Source organism: Agelaius phoeniceus, chromosome 4 (genome assembly GCF_051311805.1).
Source record: "Agelaius phoeniceus isolate bAgePho1 chromosome 4, bAgePho1.hap1, whole genome shotgun sequence".
Lineage (NCBI taxonomy): Eukaryota > Metazoa > Chordata > Aves > Passeriformes > Icteridae > Agelaius > Agelaius phoeniceus.
The window spans coordinates 63,459,573-63,482,703 of NC_135268.1; the positions used below are offsets into that span (position 1 = coordinate 63,459,573).

The 23,131-nt window shown below is 38.9% G+C and overlaps 2 protein-coding genes across 8 annotated transcripts in view; one reads left to right on the forward strand and one right to left on the reverse strand.

Annotated features, from left to right (window-relative positions):
• Positions 1–12,972, forward strand: part of SORCS2 (sortilin related VPS10 domain containing receptor 2) — a 536,124-nt gene extending 523,152 nt beyond the window's left edge. For 3 of the 6 annotated variants that reach the window (XM_077177749.1, XM_054632803.2, XM_077177752.1), the window contains exons 27-28: positions 2,030–2,109; positions 2,448–12,972. In XM_077177749.1, the coding sequence (XP_077033864.1) occupies positions 2,030–2,109; positions 2,448–2,471 (104 nt within the window). In that variant the 3' untranslated portion in view covers positions 2,472–12,972. The remainder of the gene's footprint in view (positions 1–2,029; positions 2,110–2,447) is intronic. The other 3 variants (XM_077177750.1, XM_077177751.1, XM_077177753.1) reach the window with 1 other exon arrangement.
• A 4,211-nt stretch (positions 12,973–17,183) lies between these two features.
• AFAP1 (actin filament associated protein 1) overlaps positions 17,184–23,131 on the reverse strand; it is a 111,510-nt gene continuing 105,562 nt past the window's right edge. For both annotated transcript variants that reach the window (XM_077177747.1, XM_077177746.1), the window contains one exon: positions 17,184–20,572. In XM_077177747.1, the coding sequence (XP_077033862.1) occupies positions 20,546–20,572 (27 nt within the window). In that variant the 3' untranslated portion in view covers positions 17,184–20,545. The remainder of the gene's footprint in view (positions 20,573–23,131) is intronic.

Here is a 23,131-nt window from a genome sequence, read left to right on the forward strand (position 1 = left end):
TTTTGTTTTCAGTCTCAAAAAGATGCAAATGCTAACACCAGTAACAAGGGATTATCCCAATCACCTTTTGGCTTGCTTGAGATACAGGCTAATGTATGGATGATGTGCTATATAGAGCATGAGTACAGACATAGTAGTTTAATGTCAGGAGACTGACTTAGACAATTTTAGAGATAAATTTTATTTGGTGGAATGGGATATAATCTGCAAGAGTTGAATTCACTCAGTAATCCTCTGAATTAGTGGAAAATTGAGTTCGGGCCAGAAGGATTTGTAGAGTCAATGCTTCTGTGATTTCAGATGGATTGTATGGAGATCCATTGCTTTATTTGCCTTCATATTCCAATGGCATTTAAATTTTTTGTTATTAGAAACATTAAATTTATTCATGTATTAAAAGTATCATAAGTCTTCCTTAATTTAGCTGTTGATTTTCTAGTATTGATGAGGTGGTTATAAAGAACCCATGAGGGAAACTTTCTGTGAGTACCTCAGTGCAAATTATTTCAGTGTCAGGTGGAAGTGTATATCCTGGCACCCTGTGGTTAGTTTTAATGCAACATGGAGTTCTGATCTATAATACATTGTCTTCAGACTGCTTTCAGGTCACAGTCTGAAAATTGTAGGACAATGTAAACAACACCCAGTTCCATTTCTGGAAATTTGTGAAAATAAATCAGATAATCCAAAGCTCTTGGGATTTATAGCAGTAGATTGATGGTGTGAAAGGCAATTATAATGTCTTTGTGAACCCCAAGGAAGAAGATGTGTTTTAGCTGCACCCGAGGTAGCCTGGGCAAGACAGAACCTGGGCTGACGAGAAATTTCTTTATTTTGGGTTTCACCTTTTCTGTTTGTTGTCCATGTCTTTATTTTCATTTGCAGAACTGTGTGTGCTTCTAGGTTCTTGGAGGTGTTAGCTTTGAACACAAGGGAAGAATCCAGCCTCTTGCTTTGCTTTGTGTATTTCTATCTCTTCTCTGACAACCTTGTGTATGAGTATCACTGCTTTCATTCTAATTTTGCAAGATGACCTTTGTTGCTCCCCTGACTTTACCGGAGTTAGTTCCAAAAACAAACCTGGAAAAACAAAGTCTAAGTTAAATTTGTTTGGTCATCTCGTCTCCAGGGTCTTTAGAGAAGAAGCTGAAAGCTAACAAGGTCCTTGCAGACATGCCTATTAAAGTGGAGCATTCAAACACCTCTAGTACAAAAGCATAACTTCTTTTAATGGTAGAAAATCCCTCATGGCTTATTTAAAAGAAGGCAGCTTGGGATGCTCTAAAAAATAAATGCTACCCTGATTTGTAACACTTTTAGAATTAATCTCTGCTTGCCCTGCACTTGTTACTCAGAGGAAACAAAAATCTTCCATCTGAGCAGAGCATTATTTTTGGGTTGAAGAGTACAAGATATGATGTTTTGATGACATAAGAATGTGAATGTGATTTTGAGGTGATTTGTGCTTCAGCCACGTTGTCTGCAGCAGCAGACTTTCCAGGAGAGTGTAAAAAGCTCATTTTTGTGGATCATAATCATTTGTATTTGTCAGCTACTGTACAGCCTTGAGACAGAAGATGTTATTTAATACATAAAACTACACTCCTGCTCGCTCTACTGTTTTGTTATTTGCAATACTTTCCACTAGCTCCGGTATTGCTCAGTACTGCCAAGAAAATATTCCTGTTAATGATACTCTATTTTATCTGGTTTAGACTATGAAACCTGTTATAATCCCTGCTTTATATTAAATTCTGGTTTACTACATTATTTGCAGAAGGTTCCTATGCTATGGAGATCCCTCCTAGCTCTGGAGAGCTTTCTCCCTCCCTCTTGGGAGATGTCCATGCACAGCAGGGAGTTACAGGCCTGGGTTTCTGTTTGTTCTCTCTCTTCTCATAACTTTTGAATTTCCACAGTACAATATTTCCAGACTCACCCATCCACTTTTTTTGTTTTCTATATATTTTATGTTGCCTACTTTATCGCAACCCCCACCTTGGGACTCCTCAACACCATTACCTTGCAGTGACTCCTTCTGGGAGAGGTGGCAACTTGAACAGCTACAGAGTTCCCTTATTGCTGATGCCGGTCAGTGTCCAGTCCCAGGTCAGTGGCATGTCGAATGGACGCCTCAGGTTCCATTCTCCTCCCTCACCTGCACCCCTCGAGACAACTACACCTTTATAAGCCACAAAGAGAACCAACTTATGCTGTCACTTGGATAGAAACCCTAGGAATTCACCACAAATCCACCACCATGAGCAAAAGCTTAGTGCAAAAGTGTGCTGTAGGTACATGGAGCCGTTGCACCAACCTTCACCTGACCTGTTGTTTGATAAAGACACTCTCTTATGCAATTTACTTGTCTCTGCAATAAAAGGGGGATTTATTGTGGAGTACCTGAAGTGCACTAATGTTGGCCTTTTGTTTCTGTATTTCCCTAGGCAATCACTCAGGCGTGGTTTTGAGCATCAACTCCAGAGAGATGCACAGTTACCTGGTTAGCTGATATTTGCAGCTGAACACAAAAACCGAAAGACTCTTCACTCTATCGTTTTATTTTTCCCTGGTGATGTCCCAAAATTGCAAACATGGCTGTAAATGCTGATGGAGAGGAGGTTTCTTATCAGTCCTGTGGAAAAAAGCATCCATCCTCAGTTACCAAGGGCAAAGGATAACATGTCTTGTGTTCACTCAATGGCCTGGGAACTCATTTCGACTGAAACTCAAACTATGGTAGCAAATTTGTAGCCCTAGGCTCCTTCAATGCCACCTTGTTTCTTTTCTGTATATGCTCTATTTCTTTATGGGTTTTTTTTAGAATGACTGACTGTAACTTTTTAATTATATTTTTAATTGAGGTATTCAGTGGAAGGCTGGGAGTCTTCAGCCCAAAAAGGTGATTTTTACGCAAGTGACTAGACCAGAAAAGATGGTTGATCACAATGACAATTTTTTTAGTAGGCCAAGTGTTTCTGTACTGGGAAAGGACTGAGAGAGAGACAAATGCACTCCTAGTTGAGACCAGCTCTTAACTTAAACATGTGTGAGACAATCTAACAAATTTAGGCTTAGGCCCTTCTGAGGATTAAATGAAGTAAAATGTTAATTAGGATTTCTTGTAATATACAATAATGCTCTTGTAAGTGTAGCAAGTCTTGAAAAACTATCAGCAGCAGTATCTCCCCCCCTCCCATCCCATGTGAAAGAAAAACACCAGCTTGATGCTATTTCCAGATCAGGTGCCTTCACTTGCAGTCAGTCATTTTAGTTGCTCTTTTTTATTTTCTCCTGAGCGAGCCCCTCTAGGATGATGGCAGCTGCCAGATGAGTTCTCCTGTTAAACCCTAGGCTGGTGGCCTGTCTCTTTTTAAATTTGCAGAGAGTGTAAATACCTCTTTTACACAGTTTTCTTTGTATGGTTATTTTTTTAAAACTTCCTCTAAGGGCAGCTGTGCTGGGTGGGTCAGTGTTCTGCTCTGGGAAGGGCTGGGTACTGCTGCCATCTCCTTTCTCCTTCCCAGGGCATCCCTGATTGGGATTTCTCCTGGCATTTGCCCTTTCTGGTGGGAATGAGCAAACCCCAACCTGACCTTTTCCACTGGGGTTGGTTTGACAATCCAAAGGGTCACGGGGATGATGGGAAGGGATTTGGGGCTTCCTGTTCCCTTCCCATCACCAGGGGTGTGTCTCAGTCCCTACCACCACTGGCCCCTTTTTCTGCAGGGAGAGCAGGGGAAGGGCTCCTGGAGGAGCTGCCTGCAGAAAGGTTTGTGAGTCAGGTCCTTGTTTCCTAATCCCACTTTTGTCACTTGGGTCAGAGTTTCCTAGTCTTGACCTCTGCATGCCTAGGGAATGGTGATGCAGTGAATCCACACTCCTCTTGTCTTTGCTCTGTGGTTTATTTTAGCCATGTAGGAAAACAAGTGCGGTGCTGTGTGGTGAGTTTAAATGTCTGGCATCCTGTGTGTCACAGCTGCCTGGGATTAGGATGCTTCTCTCAGAAACCTATATAATCTCTTCACTTTTTGCCTTTGATAGAGAATAAATAACTCTGTACTCACTGAATGTCATACTGATGCTGGTGACAAGCTTGCACAACACCTTGTTTGAGAAGGATACAGATAGTGCATCATCCAGAAATGCAAACAGAAAATAATGAAGGCTGGTCAAATAGAAAAGAACTGTCTTAAAATCAGTGTATGCATTGGAATCATTCTTCCATGTAGCTGTGAATATAGAGCATATTATCATCAAATGCAGCAGATTGGGAGGTAGTAACTCAGTGTAGTACTGTAGGCTCTCATGAACCCCCATAGGATGTATGAGTAAAGCACAAGAAAATCTAGATTATAAATTTACTGTAAGGAACTAGGTGGAGAAGTTAGAGTGAAGATTCTGAAAAGCACTTGCAAACCGCTCAGGAAAATAATTACAAAAATTGTTCTAAGATTTCTGCCTATTTAGTTGTATAGTGCCATGTAAACTTATTAACAGAGAAGCAATGCCCTGGCTGACTGTTGTGTGCCAGACTGGGGAAATCCAAGGTCTTAAATGTTTCTGAGTCTGGGTTTCTTGAAGAAAAGTGCATATACAAAACATGCTGTGAATTGGAAACTCTTGGGATCATTGCACCAGGGGCTTTCTCTCCTCACCAGCTCTTCTTGCTTTTTCTAGTGGAAATGAGCTGGAGCAGAGAATAAAATAACATTGCAACCATCTTACTTGTTCCTGTGAAATAAATCTGAAATAGGTTGTTTGTATAGGGCAGGTGAGTGGCAAACCAGCTCCACAGACAAGGAATGGGATGGAAGCTCCAGCTTGGGGTTGTTCTCACATGGTTGGAACTAGGTCACACAACTAATTTATGCTTTAACAGCTACTTTTATACATTTAATTCAGGGTGATTTGTGTTTCTGATCACAGGAGTCTTTTGGAACTTAGAATATGTAACTGCTTGGTACTCTAATTAACACTGAGCACAGTCTAGTACCTGTAATAATTTTTTCCAATGCTTATTAATTTGATTCATACAGCACTCCTGTGAGGTTGGTTTGTCATGTCTTAAAAACAGTTTTCTAAAGACATGTTGGTATTGCCATAACTGTATTAATAATAGCCAGCAGATAATAAAGGAAGCCTTTGATTTCCTCTCAAGAATAATTTTTAAATGAGTTCTTTTAAAACTGAGAAAGTATTATTACCATTTTCTCCTTCATGGTGTCTCGGTTTATCTGTAAATGAAAAGACTCACTAGTGCTAGTTCTCAAATCTTTAGATACATATAAAGAATAAATATCTTTTTATTCTTTATATGTATCTAAAATCCTGACACATGAGTATTCAGAAACACAGAGCTGCTTCTGGGCACAAGTGCTAGTCACACATGTGTGCATGCACACATGCAGTATTTGTACATATTTTAGTTATGTTTTTTAGTGGGGAAGGGTGATGTGGTGGCTAAGAAACAGAAGATGACTGTCAGATACCTGGATTCTGTACCCAGACTTTGAGCAAGTTACTTCCCTTGTATGTGCTCTGGTTTCCCCACTTGTAAAATGGGGCTGATAGTGATTGCCTACCTCACAGGGGTATTGTGAGGCTAAATTCATTACTGTTTGTTCAGAATCATCAGAGCAAAAGAATTTTGTTACTATAAATTATTAATGGTTTAACTTTCTTTGTTTCACTTGTAATTATCATTGTTCTTAAAAGTTCTCTATTGAAACCAGCTGCAATTATGTATAAATGTAAAAAATGAATAATTCAAGAAAGGTGCATCACTGGTAAAATAGAAAAAAAAGATAATTTTATTTAAACACTGCTATTGGAACATACTGTTATGTGGTAGCACTGCAACATTGGCTGTGAATTTGCTGTTGCACACTAGTATTGTGAACTGACTTCTCTGCATTGTTATTTGATCAAAAACCTTGTAAAAATGGGTACAGTGATATTTATCAGCACTGATATTGAACTATACTGAATCTAAAAAACTGGCAGTGTACTGGCCTCATTGGCCTCTTTTGGCCTTCTTAAAATCTGATGTATTTGCAATTTCAGTAACACTCTGTACTTGTCAGAGTGCTCCAAGCAGTATGATCTGAAGCGTTCTAACAGAACCATCAAGATTTACAGCTGTTGTCTTTGCTTTCTCTTTTGACATTAAATGTTTTATATGGCTTTGGAGCAGCCCATCCATATAAAATACTCAGAAATGCTCAGAGGACATTTAGGGAAAATGCACACAGCGTTAATTAATTTTTCAATAATGTAAGCAATATAAACCAGTGAATATTTTTATACTCTGTCAGAGAGGGTGGTGGAAATGGCTGTGAAGAAACAGAAAGCCTGAGGCGAGATGTTGTATCCACAATTCACATCCAATTTCTTGGAACTCTTTTATGATATTCTCATTGAATTAAATCCTTCTTGATGCATTTTCTTCTTTCAACGACTGGTGTAATGAGGAGTAAACTGTTTATTCATATAAAGTAGATGAGTTGTTAACTAACTGTCCTGTAGAGAAAGACAAATCATTGCTTTGCCATCAGTAGTTCCTAGTGCAAAGCAGGTTTCATCTGACATGATTATCATGGTTAGCTGTGTTTTCAGTCCAATGAGACCTTCTCTTGGTGGGAACACTCTACTACTGTAGGCTGTATCTTCAATGGAGATCAATAGAATGGAACTGCAGTAATTTCCATCCTCCTTACACAGATACATGCTCAAAAAAATGTGTGAGAAAAAGAAAATCCTTATAAGAAATTAAATACATGCAGTAGCTTTTTGATGATGAACCACAGGTTCTGATAAGTTTTGAATTTCTAGTGTTATTTCAAGTCAATGTTTCTAAGTAGATAGAATCAATGACAATTTCAGTCATAGATTTTTTTCTATGTTTCCTATTAAAAAAGTTTTGTAATTTTTTCATTAATGAGACTTCAGGGGAAAAGAGAGACTAAACATTTTATTTCATTGCACAGTTCCTTCCAGTTGGAGTTATTGTAGTTATTTTATTGTATATTGATTGATACCACTATATTGTTTCCATATTCATTTTTATTTCAGCAATTTAGATGAAAGTAAGTGCCCATTTCTCTCAAAGTATTGAATTTCCACCAGGACAAAATTTATAAGCATTTACCCTTATAAATCTTGATTTTTTGAGATACAAAATTTTGATTTGTCTTTTAAGTCCATCGAAAAAGCTGCTTCCTGGCTCATTTTCTCTGTTTTAGTCCCAGTTGCACACTGCTTCTACAACTTTCTTCAGGAGACTGGCACATAGCCAGTACTAGTCTGAGAAAGCCTAAAACTTTCATTAGAATGGCATTTAATTGACTGTAAGTAAGGTCTGCTCAGACAATTATCTTAACATTAAGTTTGTATTTTCATGTTCTGTATTTCCTTTCAGCTTCTTAGCATTCGTCCTCTCAGTGCCATTTAAATGCATTTTTATTCCTGTAATATTTTTGACTTATTTTTAGACTATAATCATCAAAGTGACAAATAAGTCAGACCCCTGGTTAGCTTTTGCAATTAATAGCCTAACCCTGCAGTCTTTGGGAAATGTCAAGCTGTGCCCTCTCAAATTTGTACTCTTCTGTCCCAGGGCAGCCCTTGTCCCCATCTGACCACCCCAGCAGCGTTGCCTCCAGCTCTCTGTGCATGCTCAGGCTGCAGGGGGTGCAGAGGGGATGCTCCATGTTGAGACAGCCCTAGAACAGCCCATTCCCCAAATCTGAATGGAATGCCATGCACAAAAAGTTGTTATTTGTTCCTTCTTTTCAGGTGTGTTGCATAAGCAAAGAGGAGGCATGTTTTTGGGGAAGGAAGAACCTGTAATGGTACTTCAGGCTGCTCTGGAGGGTAAAGAATGCAACCTCTTGGAATATTTTTCCACTGAAATTGATATGTACAGCAAGTTAGTTTCATGATTTTTAATATGAGATCTCATTTCTGTAAGTCTTCAGTCCCAGCTTTTTTCCTCCTGTTAAATGGAGTAGCAAATTACTTAAACTATGAATTGTGGAGCCATGTATGACTTCCATTCTTTTCATCCCTTTTTTTTTATATGTGAAGCTTATCAGTATTACTGTTTCCAGCTAGTTTATATGCTGGTAGCTGAGATGATCTTCTGTAAGACAGTTTCTAACATAAGAAATACTGGAAGGCTTAGAAATATGTACTCTGAAATACAACAATATAGCTGTGTGAAAAAATCCTTATCAAAGAGCTATTATGGTTTGCATTAAATACTTTTTAGTAGAATATGTAAAAATACATAATCTTATTTGCAAACTCTTTGCCTCCCTTCCAGATTGATTTTCTTTTAGAAGAACATTTACTAGCCCTGACAGAGAGTGCATTCTTTCCCTTACACAAATAATTTTGCTTAATAGTTTTTCCTCGCAACACTTGGATTTCACACAAACTTCATCTGCCTTGATCAGCCTTGATTTCTGAGTTTCTGTAGAATTTGCATCTTTATACTGATTACTTGCAATACAGTGGACATAAAGCCCTGTTAAGCAGCAATAATACAAGCAGCAGTACCTGGCACTGCTTAAATAATATGCCTTTATTGCACGTATTTTTAATGGTATATTGAGTATATTAATCACGAGGAAGGCCAGGCATTCCAAATAACTTTCTTAACATGTCTTAATATTTCTATGTTATTTGTTGCTAATTTTAGCCAGCTTTTGATACTTATATTTAGTTCTTACTGACAGTGTCTGCTCTTGCAGATCAAAGCAAATGAATTGGCTTATTCGCTTTTTAGAAAAAGTATTAATTCACACTGCTTATTGATTAAAAGAGTTTAAAAATGAAATCTTTCTGAAATGGTGAAAGAGATACTTTTAATGAGGACAGCTCATACAGGAAAACAGCAGGCTTATATCCATGTGGCTTTTGAGATATTCTTGTTATGGATTTTGAATAGAAAGGACTGTGCAGAGGAAGCGTGGCCTCAAACATCAGTAACAGGCACATAGGCAGTTTGCAAATGGTAAAACTAGTCCTAAGGAGAATATTGTAATACACCACCTCTATGCTTCAGGTTCACATCAGGGCATTTAAATGTTTAAAATTACAGAATATCTTCACAAGCAAACTGCCCAGTGAATTGCCAAATTCATTGGCTCCATTTACTCGTAAATACACTCCTGTCTTTGGGGTTAATCTTCTGACATGCTGAAGTAGCAAAATAACTGTTCCTGATGTTACCTGCATTGTTTAATACTTCCAAATCTTTGCCAAGTAGCTTCTGAAACTAGAAAAAAAAAAAAAAAAGCCAAATTTCCACTCTTTTCTGTTTCTCCTCCTGTCCCCCCACCCCTGTTTTGTAGTCCTTTTGTTCTCTTTCATTATTGCTGCTGTTTGTGGCTCTGCCTTGCCTGGCTTTTCCAGATGACAGTTTTCTACGGTTCACTTTTGCTTCCTTGCTTTTTGTTCTGCTTTATGTTACTGTCTGTGTTTCTATTTGGATATGCACCCTACTGTGTCCCAGCTGAAAGCAAGAATCACAATCTTCCCCCTCCCTGCCTCTGCTTTAAGCTCTGCTCTATTGTCTGAGTCGATGAGGTTCCCTGTGCTTTGTGTCACTGCAGTCCATCCTTCCTGCTTCTTTCCCACTTCAGTATCTTTTAATCCTTTCAGCTTTAATTTTGGCTCTCATTTTTGCCGAACCTTTCTGGAATTCTTATCTTTTCCTTTTCAAGAACTTCTCTCAGATGCTCATCCCAGGGAGCTCATGCTTCTAGTTTGAGATGTGGATGAGTATTATACTCCCTGAAAGAATAAAAACCAGCATTTCCTCTCTCTCCAGTGTATAGATTGGTTTTGCTGTTGGTCTGTAGTAAAATTATGTATTTAATTGGCAAAGATGGTTATCTGTTATCTCCCACATATCTTCCTCTGCCTTCCTTTGGGTTCCAGGCTGAGACATGGTGTTCCCATGAGTTTCCTGGAGCACAGCAAGGGCTGGCTTGCTTTGCCAGCCTCACAGTCTGGCAGGTACAGAATTGCAGCAGGGGTAGAGCACCTTGCCAGACCACTGGGCTGCATTTGTATTTCAGTATGGGAAATGCTGAGACCCAAGCTGAGACACAGCCTTTTACAGAAATTGTTACAACCCAAAGCTGAGCCATAGGTGGAGTAAAGAGAATTCTTTGTTAACAGAGGGTCAGGAGCAATTTGACTTGACAGGTTTATGGAATGGGTGTGTATGAAACCTTTCCTAGAGGGTGGGGAAAATGGCTTGGATTCAAGTTCCATAAAATACAAATTTAAGCAAAGTCACCAGATATATTTGGCAGAATCATCATGCTGGAGGAGCTTGGAGAATGTAATGGGAGTAAGATCATTGAAAAGTCCAGTGGTATCTTGGAAGGGTACAGCCTGTTCTTAGGGAATGTAAGTGGGAGAGATGTGGAGGGAGGGGAGCAGAGGACTAACCAGGACAAGGAAAAGCAGGGAGAAAGTCAGTGTTACCAGTGTGTATGGTTTTACCACGTTGTTGATTTTGTTATGGTTAAGTCTGGAAGCTTTGATTTGTAATGGCAACTATTTTATTTTGTTGGTTGCATGCAGAGTCTTTAAACCATGAGTCTAAATTGATGCAGCACGAGGAACATGCAAAATTATCACCATCTCTGCCTATAATTTAAGACAGATCTGACTTGCAGCAACATTCCACCTGAGGTGCATGGAAAAGATGTTGCTTTAGGAGTCAAGATGCCTCTATGAGTGCTCCAGATGACTGGGGGTCATTTGCTAATGGTGTTCCTCCCTAGCACAGCACCAAGCTAGGACACAAGGGAAAAGAATTATTTTATAGAGTCTGTCTCTTGCATTTATACTGTTGAAATGTAATTTGCTAGAATGCCTGTGTGAGCTGTAATTTTATAATGTTTAAAGAAGATGAATGGAGCTGGTGTAGTATTCCTGAGGGTAAACACCAGTGATTGGAGTTTACTGAACATGTGATTAGAAATTTTAATTTTAGGAACAGAGAGTTCCTCCATTTCATATGCACACCAGGCCTTTGAGTACAGATCCTTTTTTTCATTTGTCACTGACAGGCTGTGATTTATTTCCTCATGGGTGTAAAGTCATGGTTGTGCTTGCTGCAGTGCAGAAGGCTCTGGAGGGAAAACGTAATCAAATGGAGAAGTATACTTGAATTCTCCTCTCTTGATCCCAGTCTTCTCTGAGTTGTTTTCCTCTGATTGTCATTCTGTCAAAAAACTGGGTTGATGTTAAAAGGTGATTAACTAATTTTCATCCTCTTCCGTGTGGCTGAGGAAAAATAAATACAAGAAGTTTGCAGAGGAATAGCAAATGGGAAGAGGGTGGGGAACTTGATCATCTGGCAGAGTGCTTTGGGAAGCTTCCACTTTTTTTTGTTTTACCTACCCACTTATTTTTACAAATATGTACAGCACCTGTGATTTATGTTTCCATTAAACTTTGACAGATTTCTTTGCAGAAGGTGTTTTAAAGAATACCACCCTACTGCATTGCAAGTGTGGATTTAGGTGACATCATGTATTGCCCTTCCTTACCTAAATGAAATTAACTTGGTGTATTAACTTGTTATATTTATGAAGCAGCACTAGACATATTGCTTCATCCTAGATTGGAGAAATATGTGGGGAGATGAGAGTTGGAATTGGAGAATTTTCCTTTTTAAGAGCAAAGGATGGAAGCCAGCTTATTTACAGTGCATCTGTGGCTGTTCCAGCACAGGTGTGTGCAAAGTCTCTGAATCCAGATACAGACAGACAAATATAGATTTTGCTGACATTACCCATGAAAACAAAAGAGGAAAAAATGGTAATTAAACCAAGCCTAAATAATATTTTGTGGCTAATTAGTGCTGCAGCTCTTGGTGAGTATGTGAAAGGCTATAAAATAAAAACTAGACTTGACATATGTCTTGTGAAGATTCACAAAGCATGTCTAGCTACCCTGTTGTTAATGTGGAACATTGTTTATTTGGCATTGCTGGCCCAAATTCTACCCTAATTTATGGCCATGCAGTTCCACAGACATTATCAGTTCAGCTTTGTGTTACAGAAGAATTTCATCCACAGTGGATTTCGAAAGCAACTGCAGGTTAAAATCAGTCTTCTCAATGCACCTGTTACTCACAGGTTACTCACTGATTTTCACCATAATTTTTATTCCCATTGCTAGCATGAGAGTTCTTTGGATAGATGTAAGCTAATTAAAACCAAGGTAGAACTGAATTTTTTAACTGCTTATGACTGCTTGGTCAGCAAATGCCTAATTTTGATTGGGGGTTATTCCACTCCTTGTGTAGGTTCTTAGCAGTCATCAGTATGCTATAACCCCTACCTTTAACATACATGGCTACACAGCCCTCTCCTTCTGCCTTTGCACATTCTGTATTTGTGAAAACAGAACATGCCTTCTCCTAATTTTGTTTCAGGTGACCTTGACTTTAAGCAGGTTTCTTTGTATACAGTAACAGGGCTCAAGTGAAGAATGAAATAAATCCATAATTGGTGCATTGTCAAAAATGGGGAAAAGTGTTATTTGTATATTTTTTGTAAATATGTAACATTTAATGGCAGTTTTGTAGTGATGTGCTGTTTTTGAGAAAAGGAAACAAATATATGTTTGAATATGCTTGACGTAACACTTAACTGTGATTCAATTGCACAAGTAATAGCTTAATCAAAACCTCTTGTGCAATATGTAGTGCACACACATAACCAAGTATCTGTTAGCAATCCACAAGCAAATTTTTGGCAACTTTTAACAATGGTGATGACTGTGCAGTACAGATTATCACGGTCTCTTTCAGCTTCCAAACATGTAGCAGGCAAACTACTGTATACGTACCTGTGTACTCCACTGCATCCAAAGGTATGCATTTGTCCTGAGAACCTGCACTCCAGGTTTTTCTTTAATAAAATTTGGTTCTAAACTATTGATTGCTTTGTTTTTCTTTTGAAGCTTCTCATGGGTTTTGTGGAGGGGAAATGGTTTAACCAGTCCCCAGAGTTTGTGTGTCTGAATTTAGCAGCAAACGACTCAACTCTGCAACACTGAGCTCAAAGGCTGCAGCAAACCTTCATTCTCCTCCTCTTTAGCCACTCCACTCCATCCTCCTACACCGCAGCTCGGCTCCATTCATAGGGAAAGAGGGAAAAGTCCTTTTTCCTTTTGCTGGAAGGGTCTGCAGTGTAGCTGGTGGAGGGTGACATCCTGTGGTGAGACAGAAGCCATGCAGGGCTGGTCTGCCACTGCAACACAGGCTGGGTATTTCTGTGCTGCTAAAGAATTCATCTCCCTGTGATAGAGCGCCATCCACAGAACAGAGGTACGTGTGTTCTGCCCTTCCCGTGCCTTTATTCCAATCTCTTCTTTTCTTTTTATTCATTGCCCTTCCTTTACCCCACTCTTTTCCTAAGGAGATGCCTGTGCTGTAGAAGCTGCATTCTCTTTGCAAAATTGAGGGGTCTGCAAGTCAAACTTAGCCCTTAAGCTGGATGTAGCTGTGTGTAAGGATCAGGCCTTGACTCAAAATAAAACTGAGCTACAAACTATATTCAATCATATACAAAGCTAGCAAAACCAAAATCCTCAGAATTATGCCCACAGGACATGCCCAGCTTCTACATATAATATTTATTTCACTCTGCCTACAGTCTTTGGAAATGAAATGCAAAATTATATAGTATATTTTTATAAAGTCTTGGCCTTAATGTCCTAAAGGTTTTCTCCTATGGTCCTGGCAAGTGCTCTCTGTCTTTGCTGAAGGTCACTGAATTGCTGAAGTCAGAAAATGCCTTCCATCCCTACAGACTGGGCATTCCTTCCTGCTTCAAAGTTTAGAGATGCTCCAGCTGCTTTTGGTGCAGCTCATATTTTCAGGCTGGAATAGAGTTTATGGTTTGCTGAGAGGTGGCTGCTGCTGTGTAGCTTGGTGCCTTCCCAGGGAAAGTCTGACACTGGTAGAATAAACACTTGATGTTTCTTTTCACTGCCTCTTGCCCACAACAGGGAAAAACAGAGATGTTGCTAATTGTTGTGGATGTGCAATGTGAAGTCTTATTAAAGCTCATACTGGGATAAAGCAGCACCATGAATTATTATCTAGTGATTTTTTAATTAGCCATACAAATTTTATAGACTGCAATGAAGTTTTAATAGGACCACAAATGGATTATTTATTCACAGAGTGGATATATTTTGAGGGATCTAAAGATGGATAATTAAAAAGAAAAATAATTTAGACGAGATGAAACTGAATTTTCTGAGTCTGCCCTAGCTGAGCACTCTCCCAGGGTGCCTGCTGGAGGAGCTGGTAGCTAAAGGGGCCCTGTGGTGTGGGCACTCTGACCCTTCCCCGTGGCACACCACGCTAAATGTGGGGCTGGATGCAGGAATGAAGCTTGAGCTTCCCCTGCTTGTGCAGCCCAGCTAGGAGACACTGCAATTTGTCATTGTAGGTTCTCTAATCCTATCCTGTGCCTAGCTGAGACTTTAACTGCAGTTTATCATCTCTACAAAAGCAGACTGTTGAATCTCAAATGTCATCTCATTTTCCAAAGGTAGTGCTCTGATATAAATAAAAGCAAAACTCAAAGAAACTATAAAGTTACTTTTAATGATGTTGCAAATAGTTCTTTCCAAGAAGAGCTCCTGATTTGGAAGGTCAGGAGTGAGAGCAGACACAGCCAAGCTGTTCCCACAAATGAGACACCAAATAAAATTTGCTAATATCTAACCTGAAGGGCTACTTTACTTCAGAAACTGATTTCTGTGGAAAGAAAAGAATAATTGCTTCACTTCTGTTTCCTTTGCTATCATCATCAAAGTCATATCAATTGCTACACTATTTTGAAGCTTAACTGATTTCAACATCATCATAAGTCATGTCTCTCTAATAAAACTTTTGAGGCATAAACAACAGGCAATATTTTTTCCTGTTTTCCATTAAGACACTGATTTCTTTTCAATTTTTTTTTTTTTTTTTTTTTTTGTGATTTATGCCTTGAAAGACGTTTTGCTTTCTTATGGGTCCAGCTGCTGTGGAGAAAATGTACTGTACTCTGGTACAGTACATTTGAAACATTTCTTTTTGAAAACCTCATGGCTTTCAAAAACTGAAGCAAAATAGTACAAATGTTGTGCATTGTATTTTGAAAGTGATAAAAGGATCCATTCCTGCCATTACAGTACCATACCAAAAGCTGATTTCAAAACAAAGTTCAAAATCAGTAGTACATGCCAAAACCAGGCTAAAGAAGTAAAAATTCTAAGGAATAATTTAGTGAGAGCAATTAACAGTCTATTTAAAAATTAGTAGTTAAACCAGGAATTAAGCTTATGTTCAGCTCAGGACCATGTAACTGCAACTCTGCTGGTTCTGCAAAATCTAATAGGAAAATTATTCCCTTGTAATCAGATTACTGATGAAGAATACCCTTGATAAGATTTTTTTTTTGTTATCTAAATTGTGAAGGAATAATTTTGCATTACCTTGATCTGAAAAGACAGGTTCTTGCTTTAAAAGTCAAATTGAAAAGAATAAGATACATGGCTGTATAGAAGGGAATGTTTTTGTAACTGCTGGTGTAAAAAAAAAGGCATTTTTCTGTGAAAGAAAACAGCTTCATTTATCAGCAGTAATATGTCAGGAGAGTAGGGGGAAGCACAGAAGGACACATAAACAGAACACACTTCCAGCCTCCCTGGAGCTGGGCTTTGCTGTTTTGAAGCAGGGAGCTTTGTGTTTGACAGTTTTAAGTAATTCCTTTCTGCCAAGAATTTTGTTTATTGTTTATGGACCCATATAAGCTTTTAGTATCAATAAAATTCTGTGATAAGTTCTGTAGCTGAATGGGGCAGCTCTTTTGAACCTGATCATTGATTTAGATACCCTCAGTGTTTGTACTGTTAGTGGCAGGGACTATTGGCAGGTACTATTTTGTTCCCCCATGTTTATAACCTGTTAACACAGCCCCCTCCTCAAAGTTATTTTTTTTTTCACACTGGAATGACCTTATCTTTGTTTTTCCCTTGAACTTCATTGTAATATGACAAGGATTTTTCCTTGTCTGGAGGGATTGCTGTGCTCCTTGTACCATCTCCCATAGAGTTTATCTATTTATGGCAGTCAGAGCCATTTGGATTATGTTGTATAGGTACAAATGCAGATGATTGAGACACCAGCAATGCAGGTGGTTTCCTTTCTTTTGCCATTTGCTTCTGCAAGTCTTGTGAATCAGACAGAGACTCAAGATACTTGCTGCATTTTAGACCATAAGGATTATAGCAGGTTTTTTTGGTTTTGTTTTTGTTTTTCCTGTTGCATTTTTAGGTTAATTTTTGTTTGTTTGGGGTTTTTTGCTTTGGTTTTTTTTGTTTTTGTTTGTTTGTTTGTTTGTTTGTTTTTTGTTTTGTTTTGGTTTGGGGGTTTTTTTTGTATTTTATTGTTATTTTGCAGTACACGGGCCTACCTATTAAAACTCCATTATGATCTTGGAGTCTGTAACTACAGAAAAAACCCCAATTAGCTACTTCAGAATATTGCTTCTCTCAGTTTGGGAAAATGAAATGTATATTCTACTTAAGCTTTCTACTTTATAAATTTGGTAATAATTGTGGTGTAACAGGAACAAGAGCAAAATCTAAGAAAAGCAGCAAGGAGTAATTACAGCTTTACACTTCTCAATCTCATCTGTCAGTCATCCATAAGAAATTGCTACATTCATCTTTAAGTAGCCTGGTAATCATCTCAGTTTAATTTTAATCCACTTTCATGTCTTAGAGGTAATTTTTAATGTTTTACATATTGCATAATTTACCAGTGGCATTGACATTTAAGCAAACTGGTGCAGATGCAACAGGCAAGCAGGAAGTGCTGCTATGAGCTCTAAATACATCAAATTCCACATTTCCATTGCCAAGAGAGTCCTTGGGCTGCATTCACATTGCAGGAGGTCACTGCTCAGTTAAATGGGGATACAACTGATGCCAAAAAATACTCAAGATAACGTCCAAACATTTTCCAACTGACTGGCACGGGAGAATGGTTCTCACTGAGTCTCTGTTGTGGGAGAGCTGCTATGGTGCCATCTCAGCACCTTAGGGGCCTTCTGGAACTGACAAACACCAAGAAACAGCACTGCAAATCCTTTTTTTGACAGGTAACTTTATTAATAATGGTCTCGGATCTGTCGCACCTGCCAGGTGCCAGTCTTTTTTCACACTTTGCAAGACTTTCCGAAGAATAAACTAGAAAGGCATAAAGTTAGTTGAAGCTACTAAGACACACATTTGAAGGTGGGTCTATTTTACTTTTGTTCTTTTTTTTTTTTAACAGAAGTGTCCATGAATGTGTGTCAGAAAGAACTTAAATACACTGAGAAATACAGTAGAAAGGCTATATTTACAGACAATTATAATGGGCACTGCCAACATATCCAATAACAAAAATAAAACAAAACCTTTTTTTTCATGTTTCTATCATGCTTTTTTTCACAGAGATTTTTTTTTAAATATGATTTTGTTTTTTAAAAAATACAATAAGGAAATAATTACATTCTTAATATGAGAACATTATCATACAACATACACCCTTGGCCAATTAATTTGAAAGTGTCTAACAAAACTTGATACTAAATTAATATTCTCCATTTGAAAAATCAAATTGCCACAATCATCTCATTAAAAAAAGGCCCTTGATCCCCCAAAGTTACGATCTGGGTTTTTTATAAAAAAAAAAAAGCATCACCCATTTAAAAAAAAAACAAACAATTTTAAAAAAGCACCTGGTACAGTAACAGGCATTTGGTGAGGAAGCATAAGTGTAACATTTTCTTAGAAGACATAGAAATGGTTCAAAATACGAGAGTTTTCTTTTAAAACAAAAGTCATGCTGCTCTATGGCTGAGTTTGCCTGGTGATCCTGGCATCTAAAAACAGTGAAAAATACAAGTTCTGTTGCTCTTTATAAAAAATTGTGCAGCAATAGTGCTATTCAAGGCAACAGAGTACATTTCACAGCACTGAGAGTGGTCTACAGAGAGGTTATTTCCCAAGTTTTTTGGTTTTCTTCCTTTCAGAACCTTGGCTGTTACACAGAACAGACTGAAGTGGTGGTGGCTTTGTGGAGCCTCTGCTGGAGGAAGAGTGGAAGATGTTCAGATCAGGGGGCACCACAGGTGCTGAGGGAGACCTGCACCTACAGCAGGGCTGAAGGAGGGCAGCACCAACCACACAATTTCCATTTACCTGGGCAGAGACTGACACACATCCACCTCAGGCATGGATTAAACCTGTCCTTGCCAAGGAATTTTTCTTTCTTTTTTTTTTTTTTTAACCATTGGATAAGGGGGTGGAAAGAGACAATGCCAATATTGGGTAAACAAGACAAGTGATCTGGCTTTTGACTACTCTGCATTACTTCATGTGGGACCACTTCTTAATGGCAACTGTTACATCACTGCTAACCTTGACTAGAAGCCTAATTTGCATTATAAATATGTACAGATATAAATTAAATATTTATTGAAATATACAAATAAATAACTTAATTTGAAATAAAAAGCCTAAATGAACTTTTGCTTCAAATTTGCTTCTGCTATTATTTATGGGAATTTGATGCTGTTTAGTCCATAGTCACACAGTACAGAATGTGCCCTCAAGTTAGAGAGTTAATAAGTGACCTAAACTAATATAAAAAATTGTGTTTTCAATGAAAACCACACTGACACTTGCTTTCCTACTGTATCTGCATTCCTGTGGCCCTTTGTACCAGGAAGCAAAGAGCCTTTTCTCATGCTGGGCTCCATTTCTACACTGCTAAGGTCAGTGGGGTCCCTGGCCCTAAATGCATTTGGGAACAGGACACAGCCCCATCTCCTGGCAGCTGTCAGGTCTTTCTGACAGATCTGTGCCTTCCAATCCCACAAGCTCCTGCAGGGAGCCCTCTGGAATCCAGCTCAGCTGAGAATCCCAGTGCACCCCCAGGAGCTGCACACGCCCATTCCTAAAGGTAAGAGAGAATCTGCAGGCTTGGCCACGAAGGGATGGGATCCTTGATAACTGCTGTCTTGCCAACTTCTGTGATTTTAATTGCAGTCTTAACTGATTATCAAGACTCCAGCCCTAACATCTGTGATTAAAACACTACTCATATTTTGAGGTAATTTTTAAAATTAATTTTCTACTCCTCACAGTTGAGGAGGAAAAAAATCTTGAGAGTATGATTGAAAACTCTCCAAAGGCCTAAAAAAACCAAAACAGAAAGCTTAAAAGAAGATTTATACATTCTCCCCCTAACCCCCTTCTGATTTTTTAAAACCAATCTTGAGATTTTGAAGGGCTTCAGTGGCAATTTACTGCATGTAATTTCTCAGGAATGACATGGATAAGAGACAAACAGATTCTTGTAATTTTACAGACTAAAATGCAACATGCTATTTCCTAGTAATCAGAAATGGACCCCTGTTTGAGAAAATTCCCAATTATTTGTTAAACTGTTTATAAAAGAGTCTGAAAATTATTACCTTTTCAGTCCATCTTCCTCAAAAAATAATAGCTGAGGTCTGAAAACAGACAAAGGAAACTAAGTACAGCAGTGTTCTATACCTCAAGTTTAACAATACTATATTATAAAAAACAAAACAAGACTGACTGCATAAGTCATTCTGAGTTGCCGTTATCTGTTGAGGACTAAGTTCAATTGTTTTCATTTTCTTCTTTAAAATGTATAGAAAAGAAGCAGTATCTAAAAATACCTGTTTGCCTTTTAAAAAAATCAGGAACAAGTCATAGTTCAAGAACATGACCTTTGAAAATGACTGGTGCTTCAGAACAGCAATAAAGAGAACGTACAAAAACGCATCTGTCTCGAAGTTTGGCAGCTTTTAATCTCCCCATGACAAAAGCATCTGTCTGAAAAGTATCCAAAAATGCTTCACCAATGAGTCCTTGTGGCCCTGCAGAGCTGCTGGGCTGAGCAGGCACTGCTGCTTCTGCAAGCACATTTCCTCAGCTTTGTTTTGCCATGGGAGCAGCCACCAGCAAAGCCTCTGCTGATGAGTTAGACCTGCTCTGTGGCAGAGCTCCAAAGGCAGTTTTAACCTGCAGGAGTCAGGATTTCCCACCAGTCTTCAGCAGTGTTCCAGCCATCTGATGCACTATGATTAACACTGCTGGTTCCTTGCTGCTTCAGCAAAGTAAACTTTCAACTGTGACTTTATGCTCCTTTTTAGTTCCTATGGTTGGGGTTTTTTTTGGTTTTCATTTTCTCTACCAGTGAAGTTGGAAACAAGGAGTTACAGCTAATAAAAAGGGGCACACGTAGTTACACAGCAATACAGTAGAGGGAATACAGGCAAATTAGCGCCAAGCTACCATTAACTTAACAGAGTTATAAAACTTCTCATGTTTTATCACTTGATGTGACCTTCCAGGTGAGTCCTTTGCAGCCTATGTCTTGGTCTGTAGTAGGTAAGGCCTTTATGGAAAGTGAGTGGCTTTGTTATGTTTATGTTCCATTTTTCATCTCCCATTCCTGGAAAGGGGAAAAAAATACAGAAAATGTTATAACAATCAGGGTATTTCACTGATGTGATTGTATCTGCTGAGCCACAACTGAGGTCAATAACGGTTTTTTCATTAACTTTGCTGGATTCAATCCAAAAATTAGTTAGGGAATGCTAACAAGTATGTTCTGATAGTCTGTGCACAGCATCCACCCTTCCACAACTACATACAGCAACATATTTCCTAGTGCAGTGCAAATAAGCCATGTTTGTATTCTGCAGAGGGGACTTCTGGAGCAACTGACACCCCACAGCTGGTGTAAAGCACTCAGCTCTCCCTGAGTAAGGGAGAGGCTGATCTAAGCACACAAGGCTCTCTAAATGACTGCTGCAAGACAGCAGGAAGCCCTCAATATTTCTCAGAGCTGACACCAAGTGATTGCTTTACTGCTCTTCAATTTTTTTTATTGTAAGTAAGACTCATGGCAAACACATAAATTTATGACTAAAAAGAGCAACTTAGCAGAGAGACTAACAAACAGGGTTAAGAGAAACAAGTCAGTTTGCATTGCATTTGTTTCCCTTATAGATAATCCAAACTGAGCTATTGCCTGGCAAATTAAAGAGATTGCTTTGACTTTCTGTGCCTCAGTTTCCTCACCTGTTAGCTGAGGGCAGGGACACCATCCACAGCAAAACATGTAATCTATAATGCTTTTGGTCATTTGTCTCAGAGCAAGGTACTGCCATTTCTTCTGCCACATAAATGAAAATCATGAGGTTGCCACAGCCGAGCCCCCAGGTCAGTAAAACTTGTGGCTGTTGAGTGTCACCTACAGCATCTCCTAACAGCACACAGCAGCAGAAGGGCTGAAGCAGGATGGGCTCACCTCAGGACATCCACACTGCACCCCTCCTTGAATCCCACCCTTACAGCCTCAGGAACTACTGAGGATCCACAGGAGGTGGCCTCTGGCTCCAGCAATCCCCTTGGAGGAACCCCCAGCTGCTCCTCGCCAGGCACTGGGGGCTGCAGATTCCTCTCTGACCCACCAGGGAGAGACACTCTGCAGGCAGCCTGCTGACTTGGCTTCCAACCCGAATTCCTGAATTTAACACTCATTCCACAACATTTAAGAGCACTGACTGAAATCCATTACTTATGCACGTAAATAGCTGTTCCTGCTGCTGAAAGCACTAAGAGCATTAGTCTGGCTCTTACAACAGCTGTATGACCATGACACCTCTTCAGCTGTTGTAAAATAACAGTGAAGGTCACAGTTGATGGCTGCTTTAGCAGTGTAAGAAAAAAAAAATCCTTGGGTTTAACATTAGACAATAATTTACTTTGTTTCTAAACTTCTGTTTGGCTTTTTTAAAATTTAAATGGTGCTTTTACTAAAATTCAGTGTGTTTTAAATATTCAGTTTTACTCTTCAAATTATGGTAATTCTAAAGTTAAAACACAGTACTGGTAGAAATTAGATTACTTTAAAAACTCTATTAAATCTGTGTTCTCCATAGATATGCTACCAAAGCTTAAAGGAAATCCTTGGCTAAGCAACTGGGAGGAGATTTTCTTTGAAGTGTTAAATAAGGCTTGAAAGCAGAAGCTTCTTTTGCAGGTGCAAAAGGAACTTTTTGTTTCTTTCCACTGCTCCTGCAGGTTCACACTAAGGAAAGAATGTCTCAGTCAACACTGACAGCCTGACTGGGAGCTGGGAAACTGGGACAGATCCTTTTCTTCTCCAGTCCTTGAACACAAGCAAGATGTAAGATGCTGACATTCACCAGCCCAGTAGTTTCAAAAACAAATCAGAAGTACTAATTTCAGTTTTCTTGCTGCACATAACAATTTGGCTTTAGAAACTAATTTGATATTTAAATGAATATGTGAAATGTTTAAATAATTGCTGTACAGCAAGGATTTTTGAATCTTTTTACTTCTCTAGGACTACTGACGCAGAATATTATTTTCCGTATTTTAATTGGAGTTTCCATTTCTAGCCAAGTACAGATTAGACAAAATTGCAATTAAAATGCCTTCTGGCTTCTTAAAAATATGCATAATTACTTTCTAAAAAAAAATTTAAAGACACTTGTAAAAAAGTAAAGTTTAAAAATTCAAATGTATGTATGCGTATGTATGTGTATATATAATGTGTGTCCTGCACAGCCAATCCCCAAATTGCTGCTCTTTCTTAACACTAGATCTGTCTTACTGCTTCTCTCTGTATCTCCTTCTAATGTTAGTGCATCTGAGAGGAGAAAGCTTCTGGTGGCAGAGTTTCCAAACTTGCTGTCCCAGCTGTGCAGGGCACAGAGGCACAGAGAGCAGCAGCTGCTGCCTGGTGAGCATGCTGTGACACGAGGCTGGCTGTGACACAATGCAAGGAAAAGGCCAAGAAGGGGGGCATTCAGTGCATTCAAATACACACCAGGGGTAAAAACCGTATTCTGATATTTTGAACATTTATACAACTCCCTCATAGCATTGGGAGAGGTGCCAGCTGCTGGAGATGCTGGGATCAGTTTCACTCCCACAAACTGCACTGACATCCATGCCTGGAGAGCCAAGTCCTGCTCTG